This window comes from Triplophysa dalaica, chromosome 12, assembly GCF_015846415.1.
Source record: "Triplophysa dalaica isolate WHDGS20190420 chromosome 12, ASM1584641v1, whole genome shotgun sequence".
In the NCBI taxonomy this organism is placed as follows: domain Eukaryota; kingdom Metazoa; phylum Chordata; class Actinopteri; order Cypriniformes; family Nemacheilidae; genus Triplophysa; species Triplophysa dalaica.
The window spans coordinates 18,891,817-18,908,535 of record NC_079553.1 but is presented as its reverse complement, the minus strand read 5'-3'; the positions used below and the strand labels follow the sequence as shown (position 1 = coordinate 18,908,535).

The 16,719-nt window shown below is 37.6% G+C and overlaps 1 protein-coding gene across 3 annotated transcripts in view; it reads left to right on the top strand.

Moving 5' to 3' along the window:
- Positions 1-16,719, top strand: part of zfpm2a (zinc finger protein, FOG family member 2a) — a 143,276-nt gene that overhangs the window by 40,841 nt on the left and 85,716 nt on the right. For all 3 annotated transcript variants that reach the window (XM_056763030.1, XM_056763031.1, XM_056763028.1), the window contains exon 3: positions 8,632-8,733. In XM_056763030.1, the coding sequence (XP_056619008.1) occupies positions 8,632-8,733 (102 nt within the window). The remainder of the gene's footprint in view (positions 1-8,631; positions 8,734-16,719) is intronic.

Below are 16,719 nucleotides of genomic sequence, written 5' to 3'. Positions count from 1 at the left end.
AGATATTTTTCAGAAGTCTTCCCCAGATCTGTTTCTTAAAACAATCCTGTCTCAGAGCCCTACTTGCAGTTCTTTTGACCTCATGTCTTGGTTTTTACTTTTGCATTTTCAGCTGTTGCACCTTTTATTGAGAGGTATGTGCCGCTCCAAATCATACGGTTTCAATTGAATTTGTCACAGGTTAACTCCACTTGAAGTGCAAATTTAGGCATTTTTTTTGTATGTAGAAACATCATCAAGCAAAACTCATTTTCTAAATTTCCAGTGTCCCAGAAAAGGGTATGAATACTAATGCTGTGTACTTATTTCAGTTTTTAATTTTTGTTAAATTTGCAAAGTTGTCACAAACCTGTGTTTTGTGTGTTTAGAGTGTCAATTAATGTAAATTATTTATATAAATTATTTTTAATTTGAAATAGTTTAAGATAAGGCAGCAACATAACAAAATGTGAATAAAATGAAGGGGGTTATGAATACTTTTGCAAGGCACTGTATGCATTAAACACTTATTGTTATAGTAAAACAATAGTTACCTTGGTTTTGCTTTATTGAATATTTATTTTACCATAGTTTTAGAATAAATATCATTCTTAAACTCTAGTTATTATAGAGATTCAATAGTACAGTTGTGTTGTAGTAAAATCATGGGTTATTTTCGTGAGGGATTACTGTGCAAACACCACAGTACTTTAAGTAAGTTTTATTATTAAGTTTTAGCAAATCTCCTTTAAGATTCCCTTTAACTTTTCCGGCTCTGCTTAAACGTAAAACCACAGCTCAAGATACTTCAGTAATCTCGTTGTCAAGCGATTTCTCAGTCTGCTGTAGTTCTGCAACTCGGTGTTAAGTCTCCATCGAATTCTCCGGACAACTTCCCATTCTCTTTCCTTTAGCACATAGTACAAGCTCATCAGGTGTATTCATTTCCCCTGATCCTCTGCTCAATTAGATCTTTTAAAGCGCGTTTAGCCCTGCTTCTGAGTGGCTTAAAATCACTCCACTTCCGTCGAAGTGCCTTGAATTAAAGAACAACGCAATCCTGCTGGCTTTAAAGGGTTTACGCATGTTATTCCTCAGCAATAGAATGACAGAGAGGGTTTTCTTCATGAGGCAAACCCTCTCAAATGAGATGGCATGCTGTAATTAGCGCATAGAGAAGTCCAATAGTGAAGCTTTAAAAACAGTCACTCATCCCTGGGCCTTTATCTGTTCTGGATAAATAAGGTCTCCTGTGAAGTTGATGGCCCACAGTTCAGTGGTCGCGTATCGTGTGTGCGTTTGGCGAAGACTAGCGTGTCAGGAGAACCTAAAACTTCCATTAAAAGTTTGGGTCTTTAATAGGTATTAAGAATCTGTCGCTACACAAAGAGGAATCGTCCGTTTTCATTAACTCACGAAGCCCTTATTAACTTTGATCGGAAAGCAAAGCAGCTTAAATTCGCAGAGGTCAGACAGTTGGATGAAAGTTTAGCCCGTTTGTTGGCATCTTCCATGAAAAGCTATCTGTTGCACCTTGCGAGTCTTGATTTAGACTCACTAGACAACTTTTGCAACTTCTTAAGCCCCTATGCACAATGTCTGACAGATATTTACTGGTTTGTCTTAATGTAAAAAGGACATTAAACCTTTTTGTTGCATCATCGCTTGGCTACTGAAGTTGCTCCACATGTGTGTTGCCAGATAGTCTTTTAATGGATTATGTGAGATGTGTTGGATCATTTTCTTAAAGGGATAGTTTATACAGAAATAAAAAATCTGACATAATTTATTCCCCCTCATGTCCTTCAAAAACTATACTGTTTATGACTCTTTGTTAAGTGGGACGCAAAAGATGATCATGGGTGAGGAAAGGATGAAAGAATTTTCATTTGGTGTTGAAATAAGCATTTTGACTTTTATTTGAATCATGTAGACAATAATATTACCATTTTTACATTTAGTCTTAAACATGCATTTGGGCTTTATTTTAAAGTTACCAACCACCTTGTTTTATAGATTTATAGACACCTGTTCTGATTTTAAAACTATGAATAAACTCTTTAATCGTGACATAAAGTAACTCAAGCGAATAACATCTATAGCTCATAACAGGAAGAGTTTACAGCAACCATCGTGCATGACGATCAAGTACTTTATCTCCAAAGCGTCGAAGGACACACACATCTTTTTGCACATTTCACTTCACGGCAGCATTTGTGGAACCAAATACCCCGAAACAGCAGAAGGGTTCCTCTCTGCGCCCCCCCTAAACTGTTTGGAGAGAGTCTCGCTTTAGCAGCATCGCTGCACACTCATGTACCATGAAATGATTGAGATGCTTCTGTCAATGGCTTCATACGAAATGGTTGAGAAACAGCAAAGCGCAGTGTGAAATGAAGTTCATTGCCGTGAATGGAGTGAGTCTAGCACACAGTGTGAATAAACATGAAACTTGAACGTCGTCAGGAGAACACATGGGGCTTCTTTTTGAAAGTGAAGATGAGAATATAAGGGGAAAAAAGACAACCTTGTTGTCCCCTTGTCACCCCCTCAAAAACAACTCTACGGTCAACTTCACATTTATAGAGTGGTGGTTGTGAACAAGTTTCAAAATAAAATTTACGAGCTTCTGTCACACTCGGTGATGTAATTGTAAGAATGGTGGTGTTGTGAAATTTGACCTTGCTTCCATGTGTGTCCGTTCTTGTAAGTGTTTCTGTTGGGAAGTGATGTGTCGGCCAAAACCTAGCGTGTTTCCTGGCTTTGACACAAATGCTGTTATGAGGCAGGAAGGATGATGATGTTAGCTCAGAGGATATTGTGTTTTCTGTTATCTGAAGGTAATCTAATGTTTTTAGTTAGGAAATTGTTAATAAATAGATCTAATTAATTTCTATGTGTGTAAAATACTGTTGGTTGAGCAAATTAATAATGAATACTTGAAGAGTTTGGTTCCAAAATGAGATAACTCCATTGTTTTTTAGGTGTTTTATTGTTTTAGGGAGCTGTACTTTTCGAGTTATTGTGGCTTAAATCAAAACAAACCAAGCTATCCATAGCTATCATGAACTAATAAAAGCATTTATTTATCTTGGTTCATGTTCATTGCAGCATTTACTTGTACCCAAGTGGTAATTTTCAAGTTAATGAACAATTGTATTGGTATTGACTAACATTTACAAATATGAATAAATGCCAAAACACTGTATTGATCATTGTTGGTTCATGTTACATAAAATCTTTTCAAATGTAAATATTTGACTTCGTACAAATATTTTACTTCGGGTTAAAGGTACAGTTGGTAACAATTTTGCAGGAAAATATCGAAAAACCACTAAGCCAGTGTTATACATTTTGTTCAGCTGAGTACTTACAATATCCCAAATGTTTCCAACTTCTTGTAAATCGTGAGAAAATTTCCATTCCAAACAGTGACACGGAGCTTTGCAGTCGCCTGTCAATGGCGTCATAACTGCGTTACCCTTTGTTACCACCTTTACTAACGTAGAAACCACATGACAACAGTGCCGTGGACAAATGCAGAAGTAATGTCTAGCATGCCACTCGCTTGTTTCAAGCAGTCACTTATTTATTGACAACAATTATAAACGACATTTATAAAACTTTATTACTTACACCTAGTCATTTAGAAGACGCTTTTATCCAAAGCTTTTTATACTTTACCTCATACGTTAACATGATTTCTTGTTCCCGTCAGCAGTGGAGTTGAAGACAATAGATCCGTCAAGCTACGCCATTGTTGTTGTTTTGATCGTGTGCCCTCTAGCGCCAGTTTTTATAAACTTTAGCTTTAAATGCTATACAAATAAAATGAATATTGCTAAGCATTATTGTCTTGTTTTCTATTACAAATATCAAAAAGTTTTTAAATCAAGATGCATTTATTTCACAAGGATAGTGACCTTTAAAACAAGCAAGGAAACCTGAATTTCGTTTTACCTTTTTCTTATACCTTATTCTGGTTTATTTTTCTTACCCTATTGGCAGATTCATTGCTTGTTTTAAACATAACCTTACTAAAGTCTTATATTTTCTTTCATTGGACACGACAAAATATCTTTAGTAACTTTCCTTGTGAAGTAAATATATCTTGATTTAAGAATGTTTAGATACTTAATACAAAAAACAAGAAATATGAAATAATTGATCGAAATAGCTGCGTTGAGATTTCATTCTGCTCTGATGGTATCGCCGCAGTGAATGGCTTGAATAATTATCAGTCGCTTTCGCCCGTAGCAAGGTGCCACTTACCAGCAAATCTGTTGAATCCAGGCGGCCTCGCCACGCCAGCCAATAATCAGAAAGCGCTAGAAATAATTACGCTCTTCTTTGTGAGGTTTCCTCTCTAATCGGGATCTTTTGCAACGGAACGATCTTTTCAAAATATTTCTCCCGTTGCTGACGCCAACGCGGGACAATATGCGAAAATGGCCGTTTGAGCTGCGATAAGATGAAAGACACATCCCTTTAGCCCCGTTTGACTCCGTGCAGGAAATGATTCATTAATGTTTGTTAAGTATGACAATCTAGCCAGGCCAGATCTACATATTCCAGACGGCATCGCAGGGAGAGATAACACAGGCCGGCAACAGCCAGAATAGAGCGCAGCCAGTTCCTGTAATGATGGGGAATTTATGGGCCTTTAAAGAGATAGTGCTGTGGCCTTCTGCTAATCACACACTCCACCGGGATGCTGGGTGGGATTGTGTTGGGTTATTTTCCTTTTTTCTTCTCCATTTTGGAGCCATTTAGATTTTTTTGTAATCTCCTTCCAAATGTTGCATGCCAGCGCAGATTATTGGGCCAAAAGCTAAACTGTCAACTTTGACGCATAAGCAGTTTTGGAGTATTTGTTGTACAGGTGTCTTTGGTTTTACAGAGAATGTATTTAACAATTCACTAGAAGTTCTCAATTACCATTGCTTTACATCGAGGGGAAATATTGCTTTCCAAAGTGGCCACCCATCGCCAAGCATAACAAAATGAGCTTGTTATCTTCAAAACACACTGGATACATAATTCAGAAGTTCCCTTTATTAGAAAACAATCCAACAAAGCAATTTCGGTCATGTAATAGCTGGATCCATTTTCCCGCTTTTGTAAAGTAACGTGCAATAGCCCAATTCACACCAAATAAACAGACATAAAAAGGGTAGAAATGACATAAATCTTTAATAAGATACAATCTCAGCTGTACGGGGACATCTTTTTTCACAAAATGATTTTTGTTTTGTTATAAATGTAAATGATTGATAAACGTACACTGTTACATCAATACTGTCAGGTGATCCATTGATATTTACTGTATACCATGGTACTTTGAGTTAACATCCAACACATTTTTAAACAATTTGACCTCCGTAATCTGATGCATTTCTGATTGAAATGTCAGGTTTAGTACACTTTTTATATTTAATTTTTCTGATGAATTGATTGGCTCAAGTTGCAAAGCAGAATGTAACTGATTGGTTGAAATGGAGAGGCTGTAGTAAGGAGGATATGTGATGTCACCTAAAAAAGAAAAGCTGATTTATTTACTGTTTGAGCTATTTATTTCACTTAAAGTTAGTACATTTTGATTAAAGATTATGAAGACATTGTAATTTACTTTCATTACGAATGATACAACAGTCACTGTTCTAATACCAAATTAAATATGTTTATGTACTTTTTAATGCATACACAGAAACGGTTTATACATAATTTGTCTTAATGACATATATTCAGTTGGAAAACCCTCAGAATCTAGACAATTTCTATGTCTGTTTGATCTTTGTATCTCTGTCTCGCTCTCTTTCAGTTGGTCGGGATTAGACAGCTCAGATCTCCTTAAAATCACCCTCACCAGATTGACATTTTCAAGGGCTTTCTTGGTAGAACAATGCTGTGAGGAAGAGAAAAGCCAATATGACTTTGTGTCTACCTTGCTGCAGGAGCTGTTTGTGTAAATCGCCTATAAGCTTATTGACTCGCATGCATGTCACTGCCATTAGACAAAACAGAAGATCTGTCATCTGATTGGCTTGATTCATCATCTCACTAACTCCATTCTAATGTCAGACATATCCAGACACACACACACACTCAAATACACGCCGCAGCATCTTGGGATCTGAATCAGTCTGTTTTTAGGACTGGGTTTAACAGAGTGGAGAAGGACTGTAGATCTCATTTGACACGCTGTAAATCTTTTAGTTAAATATGTGTTTAATCTCGCTACTTACAGTGCTCTTGACACCGTTGCTCTGTTATAAACCCTTGTAAGCTGTGTACAAAGTTAGCAAACTTCCAAGGCAGCGTCCTAGATGAGTTGGAACTTCACAAATGACAGATATAAAGCATTTTTCATGCACAAGTAATTCACATAATATTAAATGTAATATGAACAGCTTTTTTAACTAATTAAAGACAATTATGTTATTTTTGCAACCAATGGCTCACTCCACTCCAACTACCTTACGAAGCACTACAGTGGCTGACACATCTAAGATGTCGTAACATTTTTGCTTCTTTTCCGAATCGAGATAAAGTATTTACGAAACGCATTCTGTAGAACAGTTCATCCTTTTTGAGAATCTGCATGGCGAAATGGCAACAACAATCCTTGCAACGTTGTATGTAGATAGAAATAGCTTTAGAATAGCTTTATTATGTAATGTCTTTATACACCTCTGAAGACATAGTTTTGTAAATTATATTCCATTTTTGTCAATATATACTATACAAAATTACACTCATGACCTTCAATATTTATACTGTTATTTTCATGACAATTTAATATTGTCATATTTGGGTATTTTTGTTATTAACATTTATCTCGATCTAGAACAGCAATTGGATGAGATTGCGGTGTATTCTGCAATTGTTTATTTCCTGATGCAAAATGTTTGGGTATTCTGTAAAGCAGGTCGAATTCGCTATTTATTGGTTTTTACAAAGACATGTTCTTCTCAGGAACATATTAAAATAAAAATAAAATGCAGACATGAAATTAACTACAATTTGGCTAACACTAAAATTCATAGCTATTGTTGTCATTTTAAATCACCATATCCATTTTTCCGGAAAGGAGATGAAAGCAATTCTGGTTTGGTCATGTGACGTTTGACATATAGCATGATGCCTTAGATCTTGGCCACATTATACGGTGTGCTATTAGATTTTAAGTTCCTGTAAGATTTATATAATTTTGTTTAGACGGTTCAGATATTTATTTAAGGGAATACATGCAAAATCAATGGAAAACATGAAACAAGTCAAAGACGAAGACATTATATTAAAACCCATGCAACTTCTGTTTGCGTAGACACAGTTGACATCAAAGTTACAGAAAACTTAAAGGAGTAGTATGACTTTCTTTTTTCCACAAAAGAAGATATTTTGAAGAACGTTGGTAGTGATATCCCTTCACTTCTATTGTATGAACACAAAACCCATGCAAGTCACTAGGTACCAGCAATTGTTTGGTTACCAACATTTTTCTAAATATCTTCTTGTGTTTTCTGCAGAAGAAAGAAAGTTACACATGTTGAGTGATGACAGAATTTAAGATTTTTTTGCTTTGAATTATCCCTTTAAATCTGTCACGTATCAGTCATATTTATTTTAAGCAGGTCACTTGCAGACCGCTCCACCTGATGGCACATTGTTTCCCATGCAGATTTCCTCCACATCCCTGAAAGAAACTTTCGACAATCGCTCCCTGCGAGGTTGCCTCGGCGATCGTGTTTAAAATGCATTGCAACCGGTGTTAGATAGAAGGCAGAAAATCCTTAATCACTGCTTAATTAACGAATCATCTTGTAGCTTCATTTCCTGAGCGGTAATTAAACAGTTCCAATACGTTTCGTTGCAGGGCTTAACATGTTCGCCAGAGATCAAGGTAGAGCCTTTAATGTTATCTTGCCGCCTTTCCAAACTCGCTACACTGGAAAGGAACTGTTGATATTGGCTTTTGTTATCCTATGGTAATGTTCAATGAGTATGCTAAGGAGCTTCTCAGGGCCTGACAATACAAGCAGTGAGGCAGTTTAGCGAGGGAGAGTAAAAAAGCTGATCCCTCGCAGACTCGGGCAGGCTGTAAAATAGGTCAGAATGACCTCGTGAGCTGTAAGTAGGCCAGTTCGGCCCTCGCCTCTCGCCCGGGTGTGCAGAGGCAAGCAGAAGCTGCGATCCTTTTGGCCATGTTTACTGGCGGCCTTTGAAGTGAACCAAGTCTTAACTGGCTTAAACGCAGCGTGGCGAGGGAATTTGATCTTTAGATTAACCCATCCGGATGGACCAGTGTGTGTCTGAGGACCATGGTGAAGGCCGTTCTGGTGCGTTAGGTGGTCGAAGAGACACTTCTGTAAAACGGCCGTGCCCAGAGTGTGACTCGGATGTGCTGGGGTGAAAATAAAAAAGACGATACGGGATGAAATTGTTGAGATTGAAATTGTTTTCATCACTTTTTGTGGTGTGTTGTGTTAGGAATGCAAAGATCATGGCGTTTGAGTGATACAAATATATTGGCTGAATGCACTTTGGATAAAAGCATTTGCCAAAAGCATTCAAATGGAATTTAAATGAATGAAGGAATGCATATGTATGTCTGTCTATCATACACATTTGATGGATCTGTTACTCTCTCAGGTGAAGAAAACGGCAGCAGAGAAATGGGAGACACGGAGATGGAGGTGGAGAGCGAGAAGGGCAGGCCGCCCCCTCTGGAGCCGGAGGAATGGGATGGTCCACGTGAGTTCATGATCTGTTCACACACCTCACACGCATGCGCTTGTGCGGGTCAATGGGCACGTGTGTAGACTTCATGTCTCGTAATTGTATCTGTATATCTCACATTCTGACTTTTTTCTAAAACTTCACCATTTCACAACTTTATATTTTGCAAACTCACATGTCAGCTGACTGATGACATCACACGGATGAATGTTGAATGTATATTATAGATGTATTTATGCAGTTAAATTGTTATTGTTTTTTATGTAACTTTGGATTTAGATGTTTGTCTGTATACTTGTAGTCCAAAGCCATAGAACAAGAAAACTAATACATTTTATTAAATGTTAAAGTAATGTCGTAACACAATTAATCATTCATCAGTTCAGAACAGTTCAACCAAAAATACAAATTCTATCTAGTTTACTCACCCTCGAGTTGTTCCAAATCTGTATAAATGTGTTTGTTCTGATGAACACAGAGAAAGATATTTAGAAGAATGCTTGTAACCAAACAGTTCTTGGTTACCATTGACTACCTTAGTTGGAGAAATGACAATGGTAGTCAAAAGTGCCCCAGAACAGTTTCTGTCCTACATTCTTCAAAATATCTTCTTCCGTGTTTGACAGAACAAAGACATTTATACAGATTGTTTCCTACTATGAGAGTCAATGGTGGCCAAGAACTGCTTGGTTAAAAGCATTCATCCAAATATCTTTCTTTGTGTTTATCAGAACAGAGAAATTTATACAGATTTTGAACAACTTGAGGGGGATTAAATGACGACAGAATTATTTTTTTCTGTGAACTGTCCCATAAATTTGAAAACACATGACATTGCGATTATGAAATACAAGGTCAGAATTATGAATTGATGTTAAATGATGATGCAAATGATTTTGAATGGCATGTTTCTTGGTGTCGGGCTCTGAGCTTTAGGCCCCTGGTTGTCAAGGGCCCCAGGGCACTTTCTCTATTAGTGTAGTTCACATTTGGTCTCTTGTCTGTGATCACTGACTCTACTTTTCCACCACAAAGTTCCAAGAGTATCAGTGAAAGAAAACCAGGCCTCAGTGCCTCTGATATGATACTCGATCCTGAAGGTCCAATCCAACATCCGATCATTCCTGACCCTTTTTTAACCGTTTAGCCCATTAGCCAGCGGGCAGTAATCACTTGTAAGCAGCTCATTATGACACATTTTAAATGAATCCATCTGGGATCAGGGGATTTCAGACGCTCAATACCAGGACATCTGAAGATATCCTTGACAAGGCCACCCGACGGAGGTAAAACTCCCGCTCTCCTCCACAGGCGTAATGAGCACTTGAATAACCACGAACTGTCTTTTTAATGGAATCTTTTCTGTGGGATTGTGCTTTTGATTGCAGATTTGTTATATTATTGTAGAAACGTGACAAAATGAAATTCTTTTTTTATGTCGGATGCATTCTGTAATGGTCATTTTGCATTTTCAAATATATTAATTTACTGTCTTTTTGTACTAAAAACTAGAAATGAACATTTATTTACTCGCCCCTTGCTTTCAAAGTATAGCAAAGAACTCTGTCAACATTTCCTTTTTAGAGAGAAACCATATGTATGTTTTTTTTTCATTTTTATGCGTAACTGTCCCTTTAAGATTCAGCAGAAATCACTGAACAGACATAAAAACAGATCTCTTTTCTTTTCCACGAATCTCATCTTACCATGCAGATTCTGCCTCGCTGTCTCAGTAGAAAAAAATGTTTTATCTTTCTTTTCTCACTTCTTAAAAGTCACTTCATCAAAGTGATGGATAATACATCCAACAAGATAGCAACGGCAGCAATTACCGTTCAGCCGTAGCGTCGCATCTCAGAATACACAAAATATGATTCCCCTTTTAATGCATATGACCTCCACAATTTATTGCAGGTACATACGTTTCTAAGGAAGTGGGCAAGTTGGCACAACCGAGCCCCCCGGGGTGTGTATTTTATACTGACAGCGAATCAGAGTTATCAGTAGCTATCAGATAATGCATTTATCATTAAATTTCACATTTGCATTTCAATCTGGGAAGGAAATGAGCATTGGCGGCGGAAGATAAGAGCGGTCGGAATGACGGTAATAAACGATTCCTGTGATCAGGCAGCCGGCAGGGCTGAGGGGGTCAGTCACACAACGATGGGGGCAAGCGCATAAAAAAAAAGAGGCATCATAGCACAGTTTGAAGAAAATGCTGAGCGTAAGATTCGTGCTTTAGATGTTGGAGGTGCTGAGGGGGGGGACGTCTTTCTGGTAGTCCTGTGAGGCTGAAACACAGGGAACTCACTTCCTATTTGTTCTGAATGTTGGGGGGAAACGTGCTTTATTTTGTGACATACAAGTATGCGACAAAGGAAGACGTAGATCATGTCTTGGTGGTCCAAAGTCAACCATTTTTTACTTAAAAATAAATGTCATTATGCTTCTGATTTAAGAATATAAACAGATATGTATGCTGAAAATAAGCCAAAAACATGTTAAATTGTTTGTTATAGTGTACATTGGAAAAAATAGATTGTGGTGCAAGGGGAAATATGGAGGTCAGCATCGAGTCTTGAAAAAGGAGATTTAAAGGGATCGTTCGGCCTTAAAAGCAAGATTTTAAGGTAAAGATGAAGCGTTATGGAGTTTCTTTGTAATGTTTGGAGTTGATGACTGTCCATTTTTATTTTGCGCGGCAAAATTTTTTTTCTTACTAGGCACAACATTTTCTTGTACAAATATAAATACTCCTTAAATCCAGATACATTCACTTGAGATATATCTACTTGGAGCTGATCAATGTATCTTTACTATTGTATTTTGAAAATGTATTTCTTGCTGTTATATAAAAAATCTAAAATCAAGATGTAATACTGTAAATTTAATGGTAATGAAAGTTCTCTAAGTGATCTATTTAGTCTTATCTTATTAAAGAAATATAATAATTCCTTGTCAAGTAAATCTATAGTATATTGATTTAAGATTTTTTTTGAGTATTATACTAGAAAACAAGACAAAAACACTTTGTGAGAAATTGTCTGCTTTTGTTTAAACTTGCAAAAAAATTAATGATAAGCTCCAAAAAGTACAAAAAAGCTGCATGCAAGCTCATCATTACCTTAAATTCTTGCTTTTAGGGGTGAATCATCCCTTTAACATACTGTATACGCCTCCAAGACTCAACTCAACACTGAATTTCACCTCCCACTGCGATTTATCTGATAACACAAACAGTCGCTAATGCAGCTGATAATATTGTAACATTACACAGATAAGATCTATTCTACATGGCCCATTCGCTCCGTACAGAAACATTACTGTCAAAACCCCATGGGAATGTGGATTTCTGAGAAAACGGAATGCAAATGAGAAATATCTCAGTGTTTCGCAACAGGAAACAACCCTCTCGGAATACAGGATATGACACAGCGCTCACCGCAGCATCATCGTCTCTCAGGGGGTAGTAGTGCGGACGGACATTAATCTCTGCACGTTCAAACGGCATTTACTTTCACATCATGTCCTCTGCTGAAAGGCCATTTCCCCGCTCTAATATTATGCCATTGTGCTGGAAAAGTCAGATGGTCATGTTATAATTTGAATAAAGACAGAAATCGCACCATCAAATATGAAATTACATCACTTCCTGTTCACGGCGATTAAAAGCAAATTTATTAGGTTGGAGATAGACCTGCTGCGTTATCGCTCGATTTATTTATTTATTTAAATTCTCAAGTCAGGAATCTTTGTGTTGGCCTTGTTAGTGGCCGGCTTAAGTTAAAGGTAATGTGTGTAATGTGTTTCTCTGTGTTAACATACCTTATCTTTTACCAGCTTAATATGCAAAATGAACTTTAAGTAAATTATTTTAGTTTGAACAGCTTGAAACACTAACAGATGGATCCATAAGAATAGTGTTGGCTCAGCCTATCAGTTTGTCTGAACAATGGCAAGTTTATTATTTTTGCTGTAGTGTTTCGATCATGTTTAATTAGCAAAAAATTTTTCTTTGTAAAAATCTGTATCGCCATTTACTTTACTTGTTTTTAGTTAAACAGAAATTTCAATCAAATTGTGCCTGGCAGCTCAACTTCTATATCATTATTATAAGCTAACTGTTTCTAATCAGAGTTAGGTTAAGAGATAGTTTTGAGATTTTGAGAACGTTGAGATTTTAATGTTAGATAGATTGTAGGTCCAGTGTATGAAATTCAGTCGCATCTAGTGGTCAGGTTGCGAATTGCAACCAACAGTTCACTCCACCTCTTTCTTTTGAACGCTACGGTGGCTGAAAAAGGACAAAGATGGCGTCACATTTTCACTTCTTTCCTGAAGGAGGTAACGTATTTGTTTCGTGCACTGTAGAGCAGTTTGTCTGTTTAGGGCTACTGTAGAAAAAACATGGTGAATTCCATGTAAGGGCACCCGCGTTGTATGTAGATAGAAATAGCTCATTCTAATGTAATAAAAACATAATGCTCATTATGTAATGTAAATTATGTACACCCTGAAGACATAGTTATGTATATTATATTGCTTTTTTTGTCAAAAGATTCCCAAAAAACTACACATTGCACCTTTAAGTGTAAGAAAATCTGAATATGATATTTGGTAATGATCTTATTAAAATGACTCAACCAGGTTCCACCGACAGTGAATAATCTCAGAAAACAAGATTTTGATATTGTATAAAAATGGCCACTGCCCTGTTTTAAGTTATGAGTTCACATTCTTTGATCTTAAAGCACTTGAGTCGTACAAGAGTTCTCGTTCAGATTTGTTCTCTGAGTGAGGGACAATATCCAGCTTCTAATGGAAGTCTTGTGTTATCTACCACTCTCATCGTGAGCGTTGGCAGTCTTCTGTATATTAGTGGTAATAGCCTGTACGGCTAGTTTGCTAATTATCATGGGTGTCTTTGATACGTATCTTGTCACACTTCTTAAGGCATAAAGAAAGCTCAAGTGCAGAAAGAAGAGGGATGCTTTATGCATTAATGAACTACTTTTCTTATCACTTTGTTTGCCCTTTAGAGGACTTCAGCTGTAACTTAAAAGGGTCATATGATGGAAAACAGCATTTTCTGCCTCTTTTGAAAGTATAGTAACAATACTTCTGACTTCAGGTTATGTAATGGGTAGAAACATCTACTTTAATTCAAGAAACAGTTCACCCGAAAATCGGTAAGCTGGTAAAAGATCGTTAAGGTGCGTGCGTCCGATGAAACCATCTTGACACCAGCTGACATGCACGAAAATGCACATTGACATGAATATAAACTGCGATTATAAAATGACTAAAGAATCTGCATCATCCCAATGAGCATTGAGTAACCAATCCCTCAGCAAAAGCCAATCACCTTGAGGAGTGACACATCTCCACATGATCGGCTGTCTGAACTCAGCAGAGCCTGTAGGACACAGTTCATTCTCTCTGTGTGTGCCAGCTGGACCAGATCCACGTGCAGAACACAGACAAGTTCTGCTGAAGAAGTCCGGGAGTCAAACCACCACCTCCCTACGGTCAGTAAACACACACTGTACCCAAAATTCTCTGTTCTCCTGTTAGCCCACCTGTACAGTACGTTGAGCCGACACCAACCGCCCTTGACCGGACCCCTTCACCCGCTTCAGCGTTAATGCACATATGTCATCGAACGTGAATTTATAGAGCAGATGGTCACGATAGCATGGCAGGTGCCTCGACAAATGTTTGCGTTTGCCCTGCTGCTATTTATATCACCGGCACAAATATTTGCGAAAAGGCCGCTAGGGTGTTTTTTCAACATGCACGTGTCTCTTTTTGATGTTGTTGTTTCTAGAGCAAAACAGACAGATGGTGGATTTGAAAATGTATAGTGATCAGACAGAATCGCAGGAAGAAGCCAGAGGGTTTAAAGGAATAGTTCACCAAAAATTCAAATCGGGTCGGCGCCAAGTTGTGCAGTGGACTGTGCACCGACATATTGTGCAGTAGCACTTCCAGCGACCCGAGTTCGAATCTCGGCTAGTGGTCTTTCCTGGCTTCCGATTCCCTCTCTCTAATTCCCGTCTTACCCTTCACTGTCCTATCCACACAAAAGATGCAAAAAGGCCCAAAAAAAAGAAAACAAAGATAAATTCAAATAGTTTTACTTGTGTTACGTTTACTTTTAACTAGAGATGCACCCATATATCGGTATCGGCCGATAAAAGCAATTTTTCACACTATCGGCTATTGGTTGATAGTTTAAAAACAACCGATAGTCATGGACGATATATCCGGTCAATCAAAAGAGGACAGGAAAATGCTATTAATTTGTTCTCTTTTTGTAGAAAATGTTAAAAAGTTTTAAGTTCAAAATTAATAGACATTATTTGAATTAATAACCTTGAGAAAATTAAGAAATGCTCATTTAATCTTCAGAATTTAGTTAATGCGAGGTAATATAACCATCAAACTATCGGTATCGGCATCAGCAGAAATCACTATAAATATTCGCTATCAGAGGAGAAATTTTGTAACGGTGCATCTCTACTTTCAACCCATGTTTGGGTAAAATATGCACAAACCCATTCGCTGGTTTAAATTGACCTAGAATTTCTAGTTTGGATTTACACATATTTAATTCAACCATGGGTTTGATTGTACGCAAACTAAATGAAGAAACAAGTTGTGTTCTCTTAGTAACATCTTTTTTTTTCATCCCTTGAGAATTTTTTTTTGTGTCAACGGACCAAAGCAACATCACCTACCGATGCTTCTCGTCTTTCTTTTTCGTTCTCTGTATTTGTGTGTTTTTTCTAATTATTCAGAAAAGGCCGTTAAGTCAAGGCGGCGTCCGGGGGGGGGGGGGTTGCTCCAGATGCAGATTAGACTCCTGAAGATGAGGGTCTAAAAGAGATTTAATGGTAGAATGGATTAGAGAAATCCTTGTAACAATGTTAAATAATTATAATTCCAGCTGAGATCAAAGCAGCATTGATTGAACCCCTCAAGCTTTTAACACGGAGTGAAGGAAACCAGAGAGAGAGAGTCTTGGAAAGCAAAGATTGGTAAACTCCCGCTCGGCCCGCACATGTGGCTCGGTGAGGAAGAGTGTGCATAAAGAGATGTATCCTTTAGGAGAGCTTCGTCTGGCTTTTGTCATGAAGCTCGAGATCCATTCGAGAGCCATGATAACGGCGCCGCCTAACTCGTGAGGGAAGGTTGTCAGAGGCGCTCGTGCTGATACCTAAGCGTTTTAAGACGACTTATAGACGGACCGGAATTTAATGTATGCAAAGCACCAAGTTTGAGCAGCGGCTTTCCGTCGGAGTTGTTTATTTCTCGTGTAATCAAGAAATTTTGACATGCCTGACTGGCGCTCATTTTCAGAGTCTCGTTCGCTGTGCTCAGCCATCTTACTGAAGGCTTTCTGTGCTAGTCTTGAGCAGATAAGTGCTTTTGTGCAAAATCAGATTGTCGTGACAATGTGCTACAGTAGAGTTTAGTAGTGAATGAGCTTTGGTTATGTAGACGACGTTGGTCGTACAATCTTGTGCTATTCTGGTAAGTGCATACATAGTTGGTATGAATATGTGTGTGTGTGTTATTTTCCCATTTCTTTTTCTGTATCGCTCCTAAAGTCTTCACCTCTTCAGAGATGTATTTTTAATACCTTTCGACTGAAACACATCTTGTCAGAATTGCCATTGTGAGCTGATGACTTCCGCTTTGAGCTGTTTACATCCTTGTGTTTCTATGGCAACGCTGACGGCAAATGATTTCATGCATGTTTGTACTGATGACGGTAAAATCACGGCATACATTCTTAACAAAATTATTAAAAAAACGACAAAAGTGTATCAGGTAACATCAGCTGTATCATGTGGAAGCATAGTAGTTCATATTTGATATTTTATTGTTAAAGCCTCGTCCATGTTTAATGTATTTATACAGTATGATGTCACACCAATTGAGTTAGAGAAGAACTTTCATACAACTCAATTTCCATGCGAATTATTTTTACTG